The 16,451-nt window shown below is 35.9% G+C and overlaps 1 protein-coding gene across 13 annotated transcripts in view; it reads right to left on the reverse strand.

Moving 5' to 3' along the window:
• DLG2 (discs large MAGUK scaffold protein 2) overlaps window positions 1–16,451 on the reverse strand; it is a 4,792,098-nt gene that overhangs the window by 169,516 nt on the left and 4,606,131 nt on the right. For 10 of the 13 annotated variants that reach the window (XM_044071159.1, XM_044071154.1, XM_044071155.1 and 7 more), the window contains one exon: window positions 13,816–13,915. In XM_044071159.1, coding sequence (XP_043927094.1) covers window positions 13,816–13,915 — 100 coding nt within the window. Of the gene's footprint in view, window positions 1–12,823; window positions 12,870–13,815; window positions 13,916–16,451 lie in introns of all 13 variants that reach the window. The other 3 variants (XM_044071158.1, XM_044071157.1, XM_044071166.1) reach the window with 1 other exon arrangement.

The raw sequence follows: 16,451 nt of genomic DNA on the forward strand, positions 1-16,451 counted from the left end.
TGCACAACAACTTAAGACTAACTGGCTTATCTGTCCCTTTTTACACAGTTGCACAAAAATGAAATAGATGACTGTGTACAATATTGCGTATCATATTAATTTGGTTGCTGGTCATTCAGCTGTTGATTAGGCTTTGCTAGTTGCTCACCATTATATATATGCTCACATACAATTACAACAGCAACATTTTCACCTGAGTTATAGATGATGTATAATTTGAGGATTTATTCAAAATATGTCACTAAGCAAAAGTGCCAGATTTTTGCAGATTTCTAAAACCGGTGACTGGAGAAATCAGGCGTTTCTGGCATTCAGTTAATGGACAGACTGATCTGATTTCTCCTTTTATGTCTAAATCAGAGTGCATATTATCAAAGAGGGCACCAGATGCCTTCACATCAGTTCTTGGAGCCAGACAGATTAATATTTCTGGGTAGTTTCCTTTGGGAAAAACTCAAATTAATTTATATATAAATCAGTCTTGAAGAAAATCCAGACAGTTTTCCCTACATATTAAAGTCTATACATATGCAATGTTTTAGATTGAGCATAGAACAATAAGTAAACACCTGCTTTGTCTTTCAATACTTGAACTTGAACTCAATAGCTAAGCTAATTCAGAAACACCACATATAGGACTGAATTAGACAACCTCCTAATAGGAGGAGACAATGCTTCTCATTGCATCAGTGTGCTGATGTTGTAGTGCATCCCATGACAATAATTCTAAGGAACAGATGATAGCATACTCTGTGCCCATGTAGTTATCATGCACTGATTTTTTCCATTTCCAAGAAACTTGGTATCTAATATGTGTGGAACTGTTATTCCAAGTTTCATTAAACATGACTTTATAATCACTGTAGTAAGGTCATTGTCAGTTAAAGCTAGTTATCCACACATGTGACATCACACTTTGACTGCTGTTGTTCTAATATAAATATGTATATATATATATATATATATATATATATATATATATATATATGTGTGTATGTGTGTGTGTGTGTGTGTGTGTGTGTGCGTGCGTGTGTGTGTGTATATATATATATATATATATATATATATATATATATATATATATATATGAATCTAGGACTATTGCACAAAATCACGTTCCCACGAAACGAAAATGGCCAAACACACTTTAGCGAAAGTGCTTTTCACCGAAAAAGCACTTTCACTAAAGTGTGCAAAAATAATTATAAAACAACAAAATTAAAAAAAACACAGTACTCACATTTGCGCAGGGAGGCAAGCCCCCCCTGCACTCCCCACACCCCTCTACTTTTATATTCTCACTCTGAGATCGCACTACAGTGGGGGAAAAAAGGAATATTCCCTTATCCCTACTGTGCTGCAATCTCAGCAACAGCCATTCCCCCACATTTTTATCTTTTTTAGCTCACTTTTGTGAAAGTGCTTTTTTGGTGAAAAGCACTTTTGCAAAAGTGTGCTCGGTCATTTCACTTTTGGTGGAATAGTCGTTCATTAAAGAGTACGGATCCCATAAATATATATATATATATATATATATATATATATATATATATATATATATATATATATATATATGGATCCCTATCAGATTATCTAAGTTTAAAAACTTCAAAAGTCATATGGTTGGGATCTTATGATTGAAGTTCTGAAACTTCAAACATTTTGAATGGAGATCATGGTACAGCATGGAACAGGAAATTTACCCTTTTCCACAATGTAGTGTGATCTCAGAGTTGGTATATTTAATTGGCAGGAAGTGTGGGGGTGCAGAGAGGCTTGCACCCCTGCAAATAATGTTAAAAATAGATTTTTTTTGTTTTTATTTTTTGTTGCTGTTCAGAGTTCTGAACCTTCGATCATATGGTCTTGGCCAAGTGAATTTAGAAGTGTATATTCTTGAGACAAAGGATACTACATGTTCTCATATTTGACAATGGACAACTAGGTAATGTTCAAAAATGTAGAAAAAATGTGTGCTGGAAATTCAGATATATAAGAAGTCCACACTATCCTCAGTCAAATAGGCAAACTGAAATAATAACTTCAACCATAATAATCACATTGGAAAGGGTTGCAGCAAAAGCTATGAAAACTATCATTTTGCAGCTTTGGAATGTAATAATACTCCACTGCTAGAAGTTATGGTCTTTTCCATGTAACAGATTACCTGATTCAGATACATTCATGATGCCAAATAATTAACAGAAAGTAAAGAAAATGCTGAGATAAAATCTGAGAGACAGAAATGCGACTGTGATAGGCACTGACAGAAGATTTCCAGATTTCCAGGTCAGAGACAAAAGAAAAAACATAAAGCCAAGTGAGGGTCTGGATCTTGAAGATGATATTGCTGGTAAGCAGGTGAACTAAGATCTTTGCAATTTATGGGAGGATGGTAAGCTGTACCAAAGAAACTGAAAGCACTTGCAAAAGAAGCAGAATTTGAAGCTGAGTGAAGTTCTATGAATAACAACCAGAAGTGGCAAACCAGTGCTGTCATAATAAAACAGGGATCGCTAGAGGTGCTATGGTTAAGACTTGCAGAGAATGACTTTTGAAGTTGTGTCTAAATAAAGTTTCTGTGCAGCAAGAACTGTCCCAAAAGCAATACAAGAAGTCAAATATAAATATACCTGTTCAATTATTTTAGTGATTCTGAAGCAATAAAATAGCAATGCAAAACCAAATGTTAGAAAGCAATATTAAATTAAAAGACAGAATGAAGAATTTAAAATAGCTAGAGGTGCAAAGTGCAATACCTTTTCAAAACACTTTAAAATCTTTGGTACAATAAAATACTGAAGAGAGAACAGTGCTTACATTTTTAATCTATTTTTGCCCCTGGCTGACACAGTTAGGTCAAAATATCTTACGTGAGTGCAAAAGTAGAATATTCACTTTTTTCAAATACTTGTACTCAAAGTGAATTGCCAGTGTAAAAGCAAAGAATGCATGTACAGGGACGCATTCTCACAATCACCGAGATATCCCATATACTGTACATAGTCGTGCAATGATATACTGCATGGCCAAGGTAATCTAAGAGGCTTAGAAAACTTGCTAGAAAAATATAACTTAAAAAAATAATAAAACTTGATCATGTGCCAGTGATTCACATTTCCAAAATAGTGTCACTAGCACCAAGAAAGAGAGACAAGCAGGAAATGAAGTAAATGAACAATAGTGAAGAGTATGGCTACTGCCATGAAAAATATTAGATTTATGTTTGCATTGATCAACAAGATCTATATAGTGATTACATAATTAAAACAGAAAATTAACCATATTACCTATTGCTTATAATTTAAAACATTGTCTCAGAACAGCCAGATATTAACATTCTATGAGATACAACTCAAGGTTTTTGACAGATAAGGTAAGATAGACAAGACTTCATCAGCACCAGATGCATTTAAAAGAGTTGCTTGCCAATTAATTAAAAGCATGGAAAATGCTAAAACTAAACTAATGATCTATTAATGTAACTTCAGACATGGAAAAGGCATGATAAGAGACTAATACAACTGCTGAGTAGACTGATACTCCATTCCTTCAAGTTAAATAAAAGCAAATGTAAACTCAGAGTGACAGGTCTCAAATAATGGGTCAATGTCATTGTGACTAAACCCTGATTCAGGAAAAAATACAAGCAGTTGTGCAAATGCCAAGGCCAGAGGACAAACATAACAGAATTTCTAAAACAATGCAATAGCTTTCAAAAATTGTTCTTAATATGTCTGAAATAGCTGTTACTCTAAGAAAGCCATTATAGCAAAATGTTATTTGAGAATAACATCATGAACAGGAAAACAGTTTGAAATTCTTAAAACATTAGTTACAGAAATGAGTTAAAAACAATTTGCTAAGAAGCTGATCTAAATGAAAGAAATTATCAACTGCTCTGTTCCTTTGGTTAATAGGTTCATAGTTTAGTACAAAACTAATTGCCCTTGCGAGCCATTTTAAGCCTAGCCAATTATCCCTTGTGAGATTCAAACCCTGCACCTTGTGTTTGTAAGGCAAACACCTTAGCCATGAATCCACCCTCCCAACAATAATATGGCAGATGCACCAAAAGACATGGGAGCAAATTATGTTTCAGAGCCATTTTATGTAGGGGTGGAGTTATATGGGCATCAACTGTGCCACTGTGAAATGTCAATCAGGAGAACAAATGGGAAGTCCTACTAATCTTACAATTAAGGAAGGAATGTAATACCATAGTAAGTGTTTTCTTCTTTTATTCCCCTATACAAGCTTGCAGTGGAAGTAGCTGTAAAATGACAGATTTCAGAGCTATGTGGAAGGGAAAGGAAAAATTATGTAGCCATGAGAATTCAAAGATAAAACTTTTTACAGGAGAATTAATTTATTTCTAAAGTAAAATAGACCACAAATGGAAGATGGGTAGGAAGCAGGTAAGCATATACTGTTAAGACATTGCTAGCAATGGTCAGAGATAAAGCAACTGTTTACTGCATAATAAAATGGGGTCTCCAGCTTGATAGGCATTGTGTATGGAATAGGAATAATGCCTGAAACTTTTTAAATGTTTTCAAATATAAGGTAGAACTTATAAAAGAATTAAGTGGTAAAAAATGAATTATCAGCTTACAGGAACAGAGCTATGTATTGCAGGATTACATGGAAGAGAGAGATACAAGATTAAAATATATTTGTCTATAATGGCTATGAAACATGATTAACTTTTACAATTGACTTTGTTTCTGGTGTCTTTCCGGGGGGGGGTTCTGTATTTGCCAGCATTGGAGGACATGGATTACAGACTATATTGCTTTGACAAGAATGGTCTGTACCTGTCCTCCACTTGACTAAAGCTATATTCACCCACTTAGAGCCTTTTTATGCAATGCCAAACTGACAAAACTACCAAGTTAGCAAATAAAACCCAAAGGAACCTAAATGTGTTAATGGTCAGTGCTAGGAGCCTTAACAAGTAATTTCACACCCTTCAAGGTCTTCTCACTCTGGTGAATATAGACACCTGTGCTGTTACTGAGACATAGCTTAAAGCTACAGAAAGTACTCCATCAGTGCAAGACTGAGTGCTTTTCACACATTTAGACCATCGGCCACATAGACAGGGGTGAAAGGTGGCGGTGCCTCAATCTACATCAGTACCAGATATGCTTCTAGGTTGGTTAAGCTGGATGATGCCCTTCAGTTCATCTGCATGAAAATCACCATTGATAAAGTCACTTACTATATCCTGGCAAGGTATAGGTCACCATCTATACCCCAAGAATCCCATAACTTGCATCTAGCCTGCTGGAGGTACTCACCATCCAGCCAAATGCACTATTTATGGGAGCCTTCAATTACTCTTCTATAGACTGGGAAACGTGCACTGCCTGTAACTTGCTGGCACATTTCCTGGACTATATTAACACAAATACCCTTAGCAAGATAGTGCACACTCCAACCAGAGGTTCAAACATACTGGACCTAGTACTCACCAATATTGGAGAGTGCTGCCCCCTTTGTCATGTACTGACTGGAAAAGTTGGATCACAAAGCTGTCTACTTCAAAATAAAAATCAACAGGGAAACCTGTAACAGTTGGGAACTATTCTTAAGCAAACAACATCATATTAAGTGATAGTTTGTCAAAATTCAATGCCCCCTCAAACTCTGAGCTCACAGCAACCTACAGTTCAAAGAAACCCTATGCAATCATGTAAATGGCTGCATAGAGGCTGCTGTACCTACCAAAAACAAACCCCAAAAACAAGCCACATTAGTAGAATCTTAACCTTAACATGGTACATAACAAAAGAAAAAAGTCACGGCCAAAATCAGAAAGAGCTCATTATTTAAACTAAACAGGAAACTAAGAGAACTAATTAAATGCAACAAGGCCAATTACAAAGTCAAGATAGCCTTCTGCAGCTATGTCAGAAACTGTAAAAATAACAAGTGCCAGTATGGTGGTAAATGGTACTATCTTCAACAAGCAGAGTGACACAGTGAATTTCCTGCTGACAATTTCAGCTCTAACATCATCTTCTATTCACTTGCCTCCACCTATAAAATCCCTACTAGCATAACCTCCCAACTACTAGCATGGAACAGGTCATGTTGGGACTCACTAAGGCCAAAAACACAGCCTCAATGGGCCCAGACAGTATCCCAGGTTGCCTCCTAAATAGCTTGAAAAATGACCTATCAGGACCACTTTTGCCACTCTTCAACTACAGCTTCAAAATTGGCTATGTACCATGTGAATAGAGAATTGCAATGGTTATCTCTCTTTACAACCGAGAACAGAAACTACAAACCCAGTAGTCTGAGTAGTCTAATATGTGAAGGCATGGAATGAATTTTCATGGATATGATCAGCAAAGGCATTGGCCACCAGCAGGCACTGGACTCATCCCAGTTTGCTTTTGTCAAAGGATGGTCATATCTACTTAACCTGGTAGACTTCTTTGAGAGGGTCACCAAGTTCAATGGATGAGGGGGAAAAGATCCATACTGCTTATCTAGACCTGGCTAAGGTGTTCAGTACAATATTCAGGTATTGTTGACAAACTTACCAAAGTAGGCATAAATCTCTACATCACTCACCGGATTGCCAATCAGTTCACAGATAGGACTCAAGAAGACTGGATTGGAAAGACCGCCTCTACCAAGAGAATAATCACCAGCTGAGTATTTCAGGGCTCAGTGCATCTACTTTTTGGAGGGCAAGGCTAATGTCAAGAGCCTCTGGCTCAACAATTTTGCAGACGACTGCAAATTGGGAGCTATCATAGATTCCTCCCATGACACTAATATCCTACAAGAGGGTTCAGCATGGACACATGACTGGTGACAAAGCCACAGATTAAAACATAAAGCCAAGAAGTACATTATAGTGCCTTCTGGGAAAAAGTCCACCCAGGTTAATTACTCCATCAGTAAGACACCCATAAGAGATGGCCCAGTAGTTAGGGTTCTGGGAACATATGTAGACAGTAATCTGGCCTATGACCAAGATGTAGTCAAGATAGTAAGAAGATAATTCTGTGCTGCCCAACTTATATGTGAGGGTATGGCATCCAGGTTCAAGGAAGTTATGATAACACTTTACTCAGCCCTATCAGACCCATCATTGAGTACAATGCCCCTTTTGACATGTACTTGACCAGGCATATACAACAACTGGAACACCCAAAGAGGTTTCCTCACAAAAGAATCCAGGGTATTAACAGATTGTCCTATACATATTGCCTTAAAATCTTATCTCTGCACTCAGTCTCCTACAGGTTATTGAGAGGCAATTTATGGCTGGCATCTCAGATCCAGCCCTGATGGATCTTTTCTATATCTATAAAATGAATAGCACCAGAAGCACTAGATCCAAGGATTTAAACTTTCATATCTACCGGTGATGAAGAGTTTTGATCAGGTTTAATAAATGTGTTGTGTTAGTTATACTGGGTATCATTTCAAATGACTTCAGTAACCTGATCAGAAATGGCCACTTCAGAGTAGATTATTTTGCTTAAAACAAATACCAAATTATTTGTACATAGTTCTTACAGGTTTCATCATTGATACAGGAAGCTTCTCTTAGGCATGGCAAAAATGGATTTAGGAATTTCTCTGCATTGGGTCAAGAATATTGTACCTTATACTGACTAATTGCTGCAAATGGAATAGATGTATCTTGTTTCTGAGTTAACTGTGGCAATACTGGATTTCTAACTAGAAGAGGGTATAAGGGGAATTTGGCTGGAATCAATTAAAATGTGATCTGAGGAGCCACTACTACTGATTTATTGACAACTGGTCGAGCCACTATCAAATATTTAATCAGTGAAGCAAGACAATACTGGCATTGAGCAATTGCTGTGCAAATTGGCATAGCAATGAGGGCAGAAATACATATTTTTTATTGAAATATAAAGGGAATGTTAAATTTACTCAAACTATATGAATTTATATTGTTTCTAAGAATGACAAACACAGGAACATACTTGGATGTTGAAGTTGTTTTCATTTTTTCCTGTTATTGATCTCATACCAAGTTGTACAATATTTTTACATTTCTTGCTAAGGCTATAGGAGGAGAGGCACTGGAGGTTTCCCCATGTGCCTTTTAAAATTAAGTGAATTTGCAATGTGGTGTTAGGACAGGAGTTTATTAGCTTTACAGTCAGGACAGGATTTTGGAAGTTTTTCAGCTGAGGTGGGAAGAAAAGATTCTAAGGGAAGAATGGAATTATCAAGACTAGATTAAGGGAAGGAGTGAAAGGTTCATTTGCTATTCAATGGCAGCAAAAGAGGACAAAGTAAAAAAATAAAAATAAATGTAAGACATTCAAAGAAAGTTCAGAATTGGTGGCTGGAGATAAGGGGTATTTAGAGGAAGCAAATGTTAAATCACATATGGGAAGGTATTACTTAGCAGATTGCATATGAATGAATCCCCTAAGTAAAAAACAGCACAAAGTTAAGGCAGACAAAAATAAATAAATCAAAAAACAAAACAAAACAAACAAAAAACAGTAGGCAGAGAAGTATGAAGGTCACAGATAGCAGACACAATTAGCTGCATGAGTGATTCTCAAGAAATATTGAGAACTTTTTTATTGCGCTCTATACTTCTGTTGTCATCTCAGCTATTTAGTAAGGATTTATTTTATTTATTTATTTAACATTTCTTTACTAGGATAGTCAGACTGGGCAACAGTGTCCATTTTCAATGGAGGACCAAAGAGAAAAGCTTCAGCAAAGTACAATTTTTACTAATACATATCATGTAGAAAGATAAAAAAAAGTATGAAATACAGATTATTTGTATCTACTTACATTTTAGCAGAGGTCAGAAAAACAAATTTATATACATGGGGGATTAAAGAACAAAAATATTTACATGAGAGATGGGATAAACACATAAATACAGTACAAATACAGTACAGCATGTCTTAGATTTTCTTAAGCTACTACAGAACATATTGTATGTCATCTAACAGAATGCGGTTTGCATCTGTGTGGCAGACATAAGGATATAGATAAGGGAGAAGGAGGTTACAGGAGTTATGGAGTGGAAGACGTGTAATTTGAGGTTCTGTTTGGGTGGGGGAAATCATACAGGGTTAGTATATGAACAGATCCATGTTAGGTGATCTTTTAGTAATTTCTTAAAGTTGGTGGTGCTGGTGGTGGATCTAATATCTATGGGTAGGGAGTTCCAGATTTTGGCTATGCTGTTTGACTACAGAGCTTCACTCGCATTATTGCAACTTTTAGTGATGTTTTGATGCTTAATATGTTTTTGTTACTGAAGCACAGGGTCCGGTTATTGGAATAGTGTGTAAGTTGTGTAAGTGGGCCTTTGAGAGAGGGAATTTTTTCAGGTTGGTGGAGTATTTGGTGGGCCATGGAGAGCTGTTTAAAAGTTAGTAGGTTGTGAAATTCTAGCCATGACAGTTGTTTGAGAGAATGACAGTGATGGGCTCTGTAGCTGGCATCTGTAGTGAGCTTTGCTATTTTATTATAGCAGCTATTTAGTTTGTGCATGTAAGTTTTCTTGAGATTGGTAAGGATGAGAGATGCATATAGGAGAGTAGAGAGAAGGTGGGTTCTGGCAATGGAGACTTTGGATTTACTTATGAAGAAAAGTTTGCTCCTGTACAGGCTACCCATTTTTTGTGGACTTTTTTTATTGTTTGGTTTATGTGGAGATCAAAGTTCATGTTTTGATCTATTACTACTCCCAGGATTTTGGTGTGAGGGACTGGGGTAATGATGTTATTGTTTGATGAGGTGATTTTGAATAGAAGAGAGGGGGTCTGGGGATCTTGTATGGTGAAACAGGATGAGTTTTGTTTTGTTGGGATTAGGTATTAACTGGGCATTGCTGAGACAGGTTTCTGCTTTACAGAAGGCTTGCTGTATTATTTGCTGGAGATGGTGGAGTGTTGGTGCTGCACATATTAAGGTGGAGTCATCGGCGTATTGTATTAACATGGCTTCGTTTGTGGCAGTATGCAGGTTATTAGTGAATAATATGAAGAGAAGAGGGCCAAGAATGGATCCTAGTGGAACCCCTAAGGTTACTGGTAGCAGTGAGGAGAGGGTGTTACCCCATTTTACTGCTTGCTGCCTTCCAGTGAGATAGTTCTGGAACCAGGTGAGTGTGGAGTGGCTGATTCTAAATTCTGATAGCGTGTTTAAGAGTTTAGAGTGTGAGACTGTGTCAAATGCTTTTGAGAGGACCAGAAAGACAGATGAGACCAGGTTACCTTCATTTCTGAGAAGGTTGATAGAGGTAGTGAAACTTAGAAGAGCAATTATTGTATTATGGTGTGAGCGGAATCCATGTTGAGTTTTGGACAGTAGATTGTTAATTAGCATATAGTGGGGGAATTGGGTATGGATGCATTTTTCCAGGATTTTTGATAGCAGAGAGAGGATAGCAACTGGATAGTAGTTGGAAAGCTCTGTGGAGCTGCCCCCTTTATGTAGCTGGATGATGTGGGCTATTTTCCAGATAGTTGGGATCTGTTGTTCAGTGATGGAGTGGTTTGAGGATGGAGACAGGATATGTGATGGCTTCTACAGAGATTTTGAGAAAGTGTGCAGTGATTTTGAGAAAGCTTTAATGTCAAAAAAGGAAAAGCTGCAGTGCAGTAGTGTAGTTGTAGGTCTCCAGTGTGAAACCTCTACAGACCCATGTGGTATGTGAAAAGTAATATCACCAAGTAAGAGTGCTTACTTCATGTTTAAAGGATACCCTGCTCTACTGGCAACAGAAGGGTGACAACAACTTGCAAGCTGGCCATCAAGAATTGAGTGCATTAAAAATGCTGACTGAGACCTAGGGCCAGATTCAATAAAGCCTACAGTAAATGTACACTAAGTGTATATGATATGTATTCAAGAAGATTCTTATCACATTTTTTGTGCTTATTTGTCACTCAGAAAGCTTACACTAAGTGTACATAAACTCAACACTTTGTGGTAACCTTTATGAATTCCTGTCAATATTTAAAGCTACAAGAATATCAGTAAGAAAACTAAAATTAGGAAGAAGAAGGTGTGAGTTATGTCTGTGGTTGTCTGTTGACTCAGAGCGGTGTACGCTTACTGTAGGCATTATTGAATGATGGGGCTAGTTTCAAATAAAAGGCATAGTTAGCTATGGGATAATGACTCCTTGAAGTGAGATGTGAGATTACATGCGCTAAGAATAACTTACAGTCTCAGGAAAAAAAATCCCCTGATTAATTACTGATTCTCAGAAGACCTGAAGATAAAATCTAGCCATTGTTAAATTCACTGTAGGCCATCCATATTTTACATTGCTCAGAACAAAGACCAATGCATGATAAACTATTCAACATCCACAGTTACACATGATAGCTCAGAAAACAAACACCACTGTTCTTTACATATACCTGACATACTCATACTGTCAGTGAATAGGCATGAACTTTTGTGTGGAAAATTATATACTGTAAAACATACTGCTGTAATAGGAAAGCAATCTTTCAGGGAAAGATGATTATTTAATTCATTTACATATCCTAAACAAACTCTAACTAAGCTAGAAAATGTAACTTTAACACAGATGTGTTTTATTATTGCAGGAGAATAGCTGTATGGCTGTGATTTCAAAAGCTAATGAAATGCAGTTTATCTGGATTTTGTCTGGGATGTTTTTTGCTTCACATCTACTGCACATGTGGTTACAGCTGTGTTCTCTATCTGTTTAGAAGATAGATCTCATTAAAAGTAATTATTTTAAAATAATTTGTATATCCCTTTTGCACTAACAGCCCGGTAAGGGGACATGTTCCTTATTAATTTGCATGTATTTCTTATTGAATGCTCTTTAGTGGAATATCTCAGTGTCTGCTTTACACTCTTATATGTCTGTGCAAAAGTGTTTTGTCTCCCTTCATATATCATTTCTCTCTGTCATTCCTATTGACTGATGCTAGCTTAATATTTATAAACTTGAGAATAACCATCTCGACAATGTCTGGATGATTACAGAGATCTGTATGCATTATTCAAGAATAAAATGACTGGGCATTATCACCATTACATTAATTCATAAGTAGCTACAGAACACACACACTCTAAATTTAGTAGTGGAGCAAGGATTGGGATGTTTTGATGCATTTGTATATTTTGAACCACAGACCTCAAACTGAAGCTGAATTTTACCATATGAAAACAAAAACATGGTGATATACTATGTAATTTAACATAGATTTCCCCTTAATTTAGACAATAGTCAATTTATTAAAAACATTTTTGAGTCCTTTAGTTGCTATGAAAGAAGTATTTCTCTAGTCTGTTTTAAACAAAGTTGTATACAGTAGGTGATTGAGAAGTCATATATCAGATTTTATAATGCCATAAACCTGTGGTCTGCCATTAGCCGCTAACAGCATGCAGTATAGCAGTGTATGTCAGCTTCACTGCTTACACTACACATAATAAGATGTTTCCCTTTTATGCACTACAGTAGCTTCGTATTCAGTTGAATCGATAATAGTCTACAGCACAGTGTCATGTTGATGATGTAGAAGATATGAAACTGAGATAATACAACAAACAATACATGAGGGTACAGCCAAATTAAAAAGGAGCCTCTCTTGTACACTATGTGCCATTGTACGTTGCCATGCATATAACAAAGCATAAATGAAAAAATCATTGGTGCATTCATAACTAGTTTGCAGAATACAATAAAATAAAATAAAACAACAATCATATCAGTGCATGCTGGGAGAAAGTTCCTTAGGGGAAGAACTAACAAAAAAGTGAGAAGTTACAGTGGTGACCATTCCTAAGCACTTACTCGGCATCTTTGTTCCATAACCGTCGTCAACTAATCCGGGGAAGTCCTGCACAGCAGTCCCCAGAGAGAGCAATGAGAGAGGAAGAACAGCCGTAGAAGAGGAAGGAAGAGGTCAGTGGAGTTGAAATGGATACTACCATGACAAACCATGCTGCATGGGCAATCTGGATCCTTTAAACACACACGCACATCCTGCTAATTGCTTGCAGCTGAACACATTACTCATCAGTTTAAAGGCAGTGACCTTTACAGTCAAGGATGAAAAGCAAATGTTAACATCTGAGAAAACAGGTGCCTGAAATTTCATAAATGTTTTTAATACAAGCCAAGGCAGTTTCTGAGTGGTGGCAAAACTAATTTTGATTAGAATGTAAATATACTAAAAAGAAAACATGTATATCTGGCACAACACAATGAACAGTACAATGCAGTAAAATATAATAAATACTTGTTGTATTGCATTAGTATAGATGCCAACATGAGTTTTAACTCAATTTGAAAATAAGTAATATGTAAAATCAGAATCAAATACATTATCAATTCGCTTGGTTAGTGCTTTCAAACAAAATATGCAATTCGCAGTTTTAAAATTTAGTTAGAACAATTAATACATGACTTCTTTGGAATAATATGTCCACTTTCCAGATCAGACATGAAGAAGTTAAGTGACACAGAAGCACAATGAGTCACAACAAATGCTAAAATGACACTGTTTATATAATAAAATATGCATTTTATAAAGCATGTTGACACTGCGCTTTTAAAACTTAGACCAATAAAGGCCACTACCTGAAGCATTTGTATTCTTACTCGGGCATTATCTTACATGTAGAGGCACAGACTGGATCCAGACTGCATTTTGGCATTGGTCACAGTAGTAATAACTGACCTGCCTTTTCATAGGCACAATATGCTTTTCATGTACATGTCACATGACTACTGTCTCTTATCCCCTTTGTCTTGCACTCATGTGGGTTCAGAGGTTTACTTACGTTCAGCGTCACTGTCCTCCTGCTCAGTCTGTTCCTTGTTCTTGTAGAATGGGAACTTTCGTGAAAAGATGAAGCTCTTTTTACGCCTGTCATTGAATGACTGTGAAGGAGAAAAGGCATGGGGCAAACAGGGACGTCTAATTGTTGTCACACTCATGCTGACAAAACAACTAGTTATAAAAGTGAAGGAAACTTCAGTGACTCTGTCCAGTAAAAAACTTTATTTTCCACTAGCTACTTAAATTCATTTTCCACTTGCAGCTTATAGAACAAAAGTACATAAATGTAATTAGGGAAATCCATTCAGAAATACAAATAGAATCTGAATATGCTTTAAGCATAAAGCTGTGTTTATTAGACATTTATGTTTGCTTTATGAGCAAAAGTACTCCCCCTGTAAACGATAGGCTGTTAAAATTAATAGACTAGATTGTATGACAGGAACTGACTCAAACAAAGCCAGCTTATGCCGAACTTTCTTATTTAGTATATTCAACATTTCTCAAAGGATACTATGCTTCTTAGCACATTATAAGAAATGCATTGTTTGTCATAGCTTTAATAAAGGAATACCTCAAAGTGGCAGTGTGTACTGTTTAAAAGCTGTAATACATGCTATACTTTAAACTTATTTTGATTAAATAACTTATTTGCACTTATATGCACTATAAGTGATTGCCACTTTAGCAACCAAGATAAACCTTTATTCGTTTGCCTCCCAGGTCTCAGTTTCTATAGCCTAAAGGAGCATATCAGACATACTGCAACTGATGTAGATTCCATTACTATACCACAGGCTATGTGATTTTGTGGAATATTTAGCTTTTAGTTAAAGGATCTGAAATACCCAAGTATGGGTAATACCCTTTAGGGAGATATTCTGGATTGTGTTCTACTGAAATAATTATTGAAAGGGCTATTTTGGTTTTGCTCAATATGTCTTACTTTCAGACAATGTTATATGTTGTAATATATCCCAGAAACATACTTACTTGAATTAATTATTTTTAAAGGTTTCACGTATCAAAATAATCTCAGTGAAATAATATGAAACACATCTTCTGAAGTAATAGCACTTATGCTTTATATAGTATTGCAGTTAGGTACTTTTGCTATAATGTTTGAATGGACATAATTTATAATTGATTGTGTCAGGAGAAAATACTAGAATAGTATTGGGTGGTAAACTGGTGAATATTGTTTGCACATATGCTTAGCATATAGCACAGTTTTGGTATAACATATTAAAATAATTTAATATTTGTCATAACCAGTGCTGTTATCTGAGTCACTGAAGTTTCATGACACTTTTACTTTTCAAGCATATTTGACATTAGAAACTTAAAGGGAAAATGAAATAAAATAACTGGATGGCAAATTTTAACTCAACATGAATGATTAATGGCAAAAGAATTACACGGCATGCTTAATATGGCAGGAACATGCAAAGTAAACATATGTTTAAACAGAAAACTAAATAAATGGGTAAAATGATGGACCTAATGGTGCGGACTATTTGCATATGCCTTTTATTATTTCTAACTCATGCGGGTTATGTATCACTGAAATGAATTATAATGAAAACTAAAATGTGTTCATTGATAAATTTCCATGTGTCTTAAGGAAAGCAAAATATCTACTAAATACCATTTGTTATTACATAACATTGGAATGAGCATCTGAACTAAACATGAGACTATGCAAACCACTTTAAAGTTGAAGCCTTTTAATGAGATGGCTTCTCAGAAACTGTGCCTACTTCTGTACTGACATAACACAAAAGAACACAATGCACTGATAAATGGCACACATGCTCTTACACTAAAATACACAATTTGCATTGTTTGAAACACACTATTTCAGTCTTCAAATGTCTCACAGCTAAAGTAACCAGAATGCTTAACTGCTATAAATGACTGTAACTCAGTTGTGTAGGAGTAACAAAGTAAAACTGCATACATTCACATTTATTTTTGCTTAAATTGACATAGCATTACTGAGAATCAGATTTGCATTCAGTTTCACAACAATGACGTTAGGTATGTAGAAGAAACATATTGATCCAGATGTTATCTCTCAGACACTGAAGCTGGTACAGCAACAGCCCTGCAGTTTATACACTTTTAATGTTGTCACCATGTTTATTTTTGTTTTTATTTCGCTGGTAATTAATCTCAGTGTGAACAGTTGACATGGCAACTGTTCATTTCTATTCAGTATTTATGCTGCACAACATCATTACAAAGGGAGGAAATGAATCAGATTTCTTAAACATTGACCTCTTCACAGGTGCTCCTGTCTTAAAGATGTTTTCCATAATCAGAACATTATGCATAGTTGTTTAACAAAATATTTTGAACAATTGCTGCTGCTTATATCAGGTTTATATGGTTAGTTTTTGGGAGCATATATACCTAAATATGAAACAAAAGGCAGAATAGTAGACACAGTTGTCAAATAATGCACCAGTTTTTTAATATAGATTAACTAAATACTTAAAAACATGTCAGTTAATTAAATACATGGGGCACAGATAAAGCAGTGTTCCAAACACAGTCATTTAATGATATATCTAATTTTATCTTTATTAATTGAAAGTGTGACATGCAAACTCGGACAGGAGAAAAGAAAAATGA

The sequence above is a fragment of the Protopterus annectens genome, chromosome 5.part0 (genome assembly GCF_019279795.1).
Source record: "Protopterus annectens isolate FY-2018-M chromosome 5.part0, PAN1.0, whole genome shotgun sequence".
Classification (NCBI taxonomy): Eukaryota; Metazoa; Chordata; order Ceratodontiformes; family Protopteridae; genus Protopterus; species Protopterus annectens.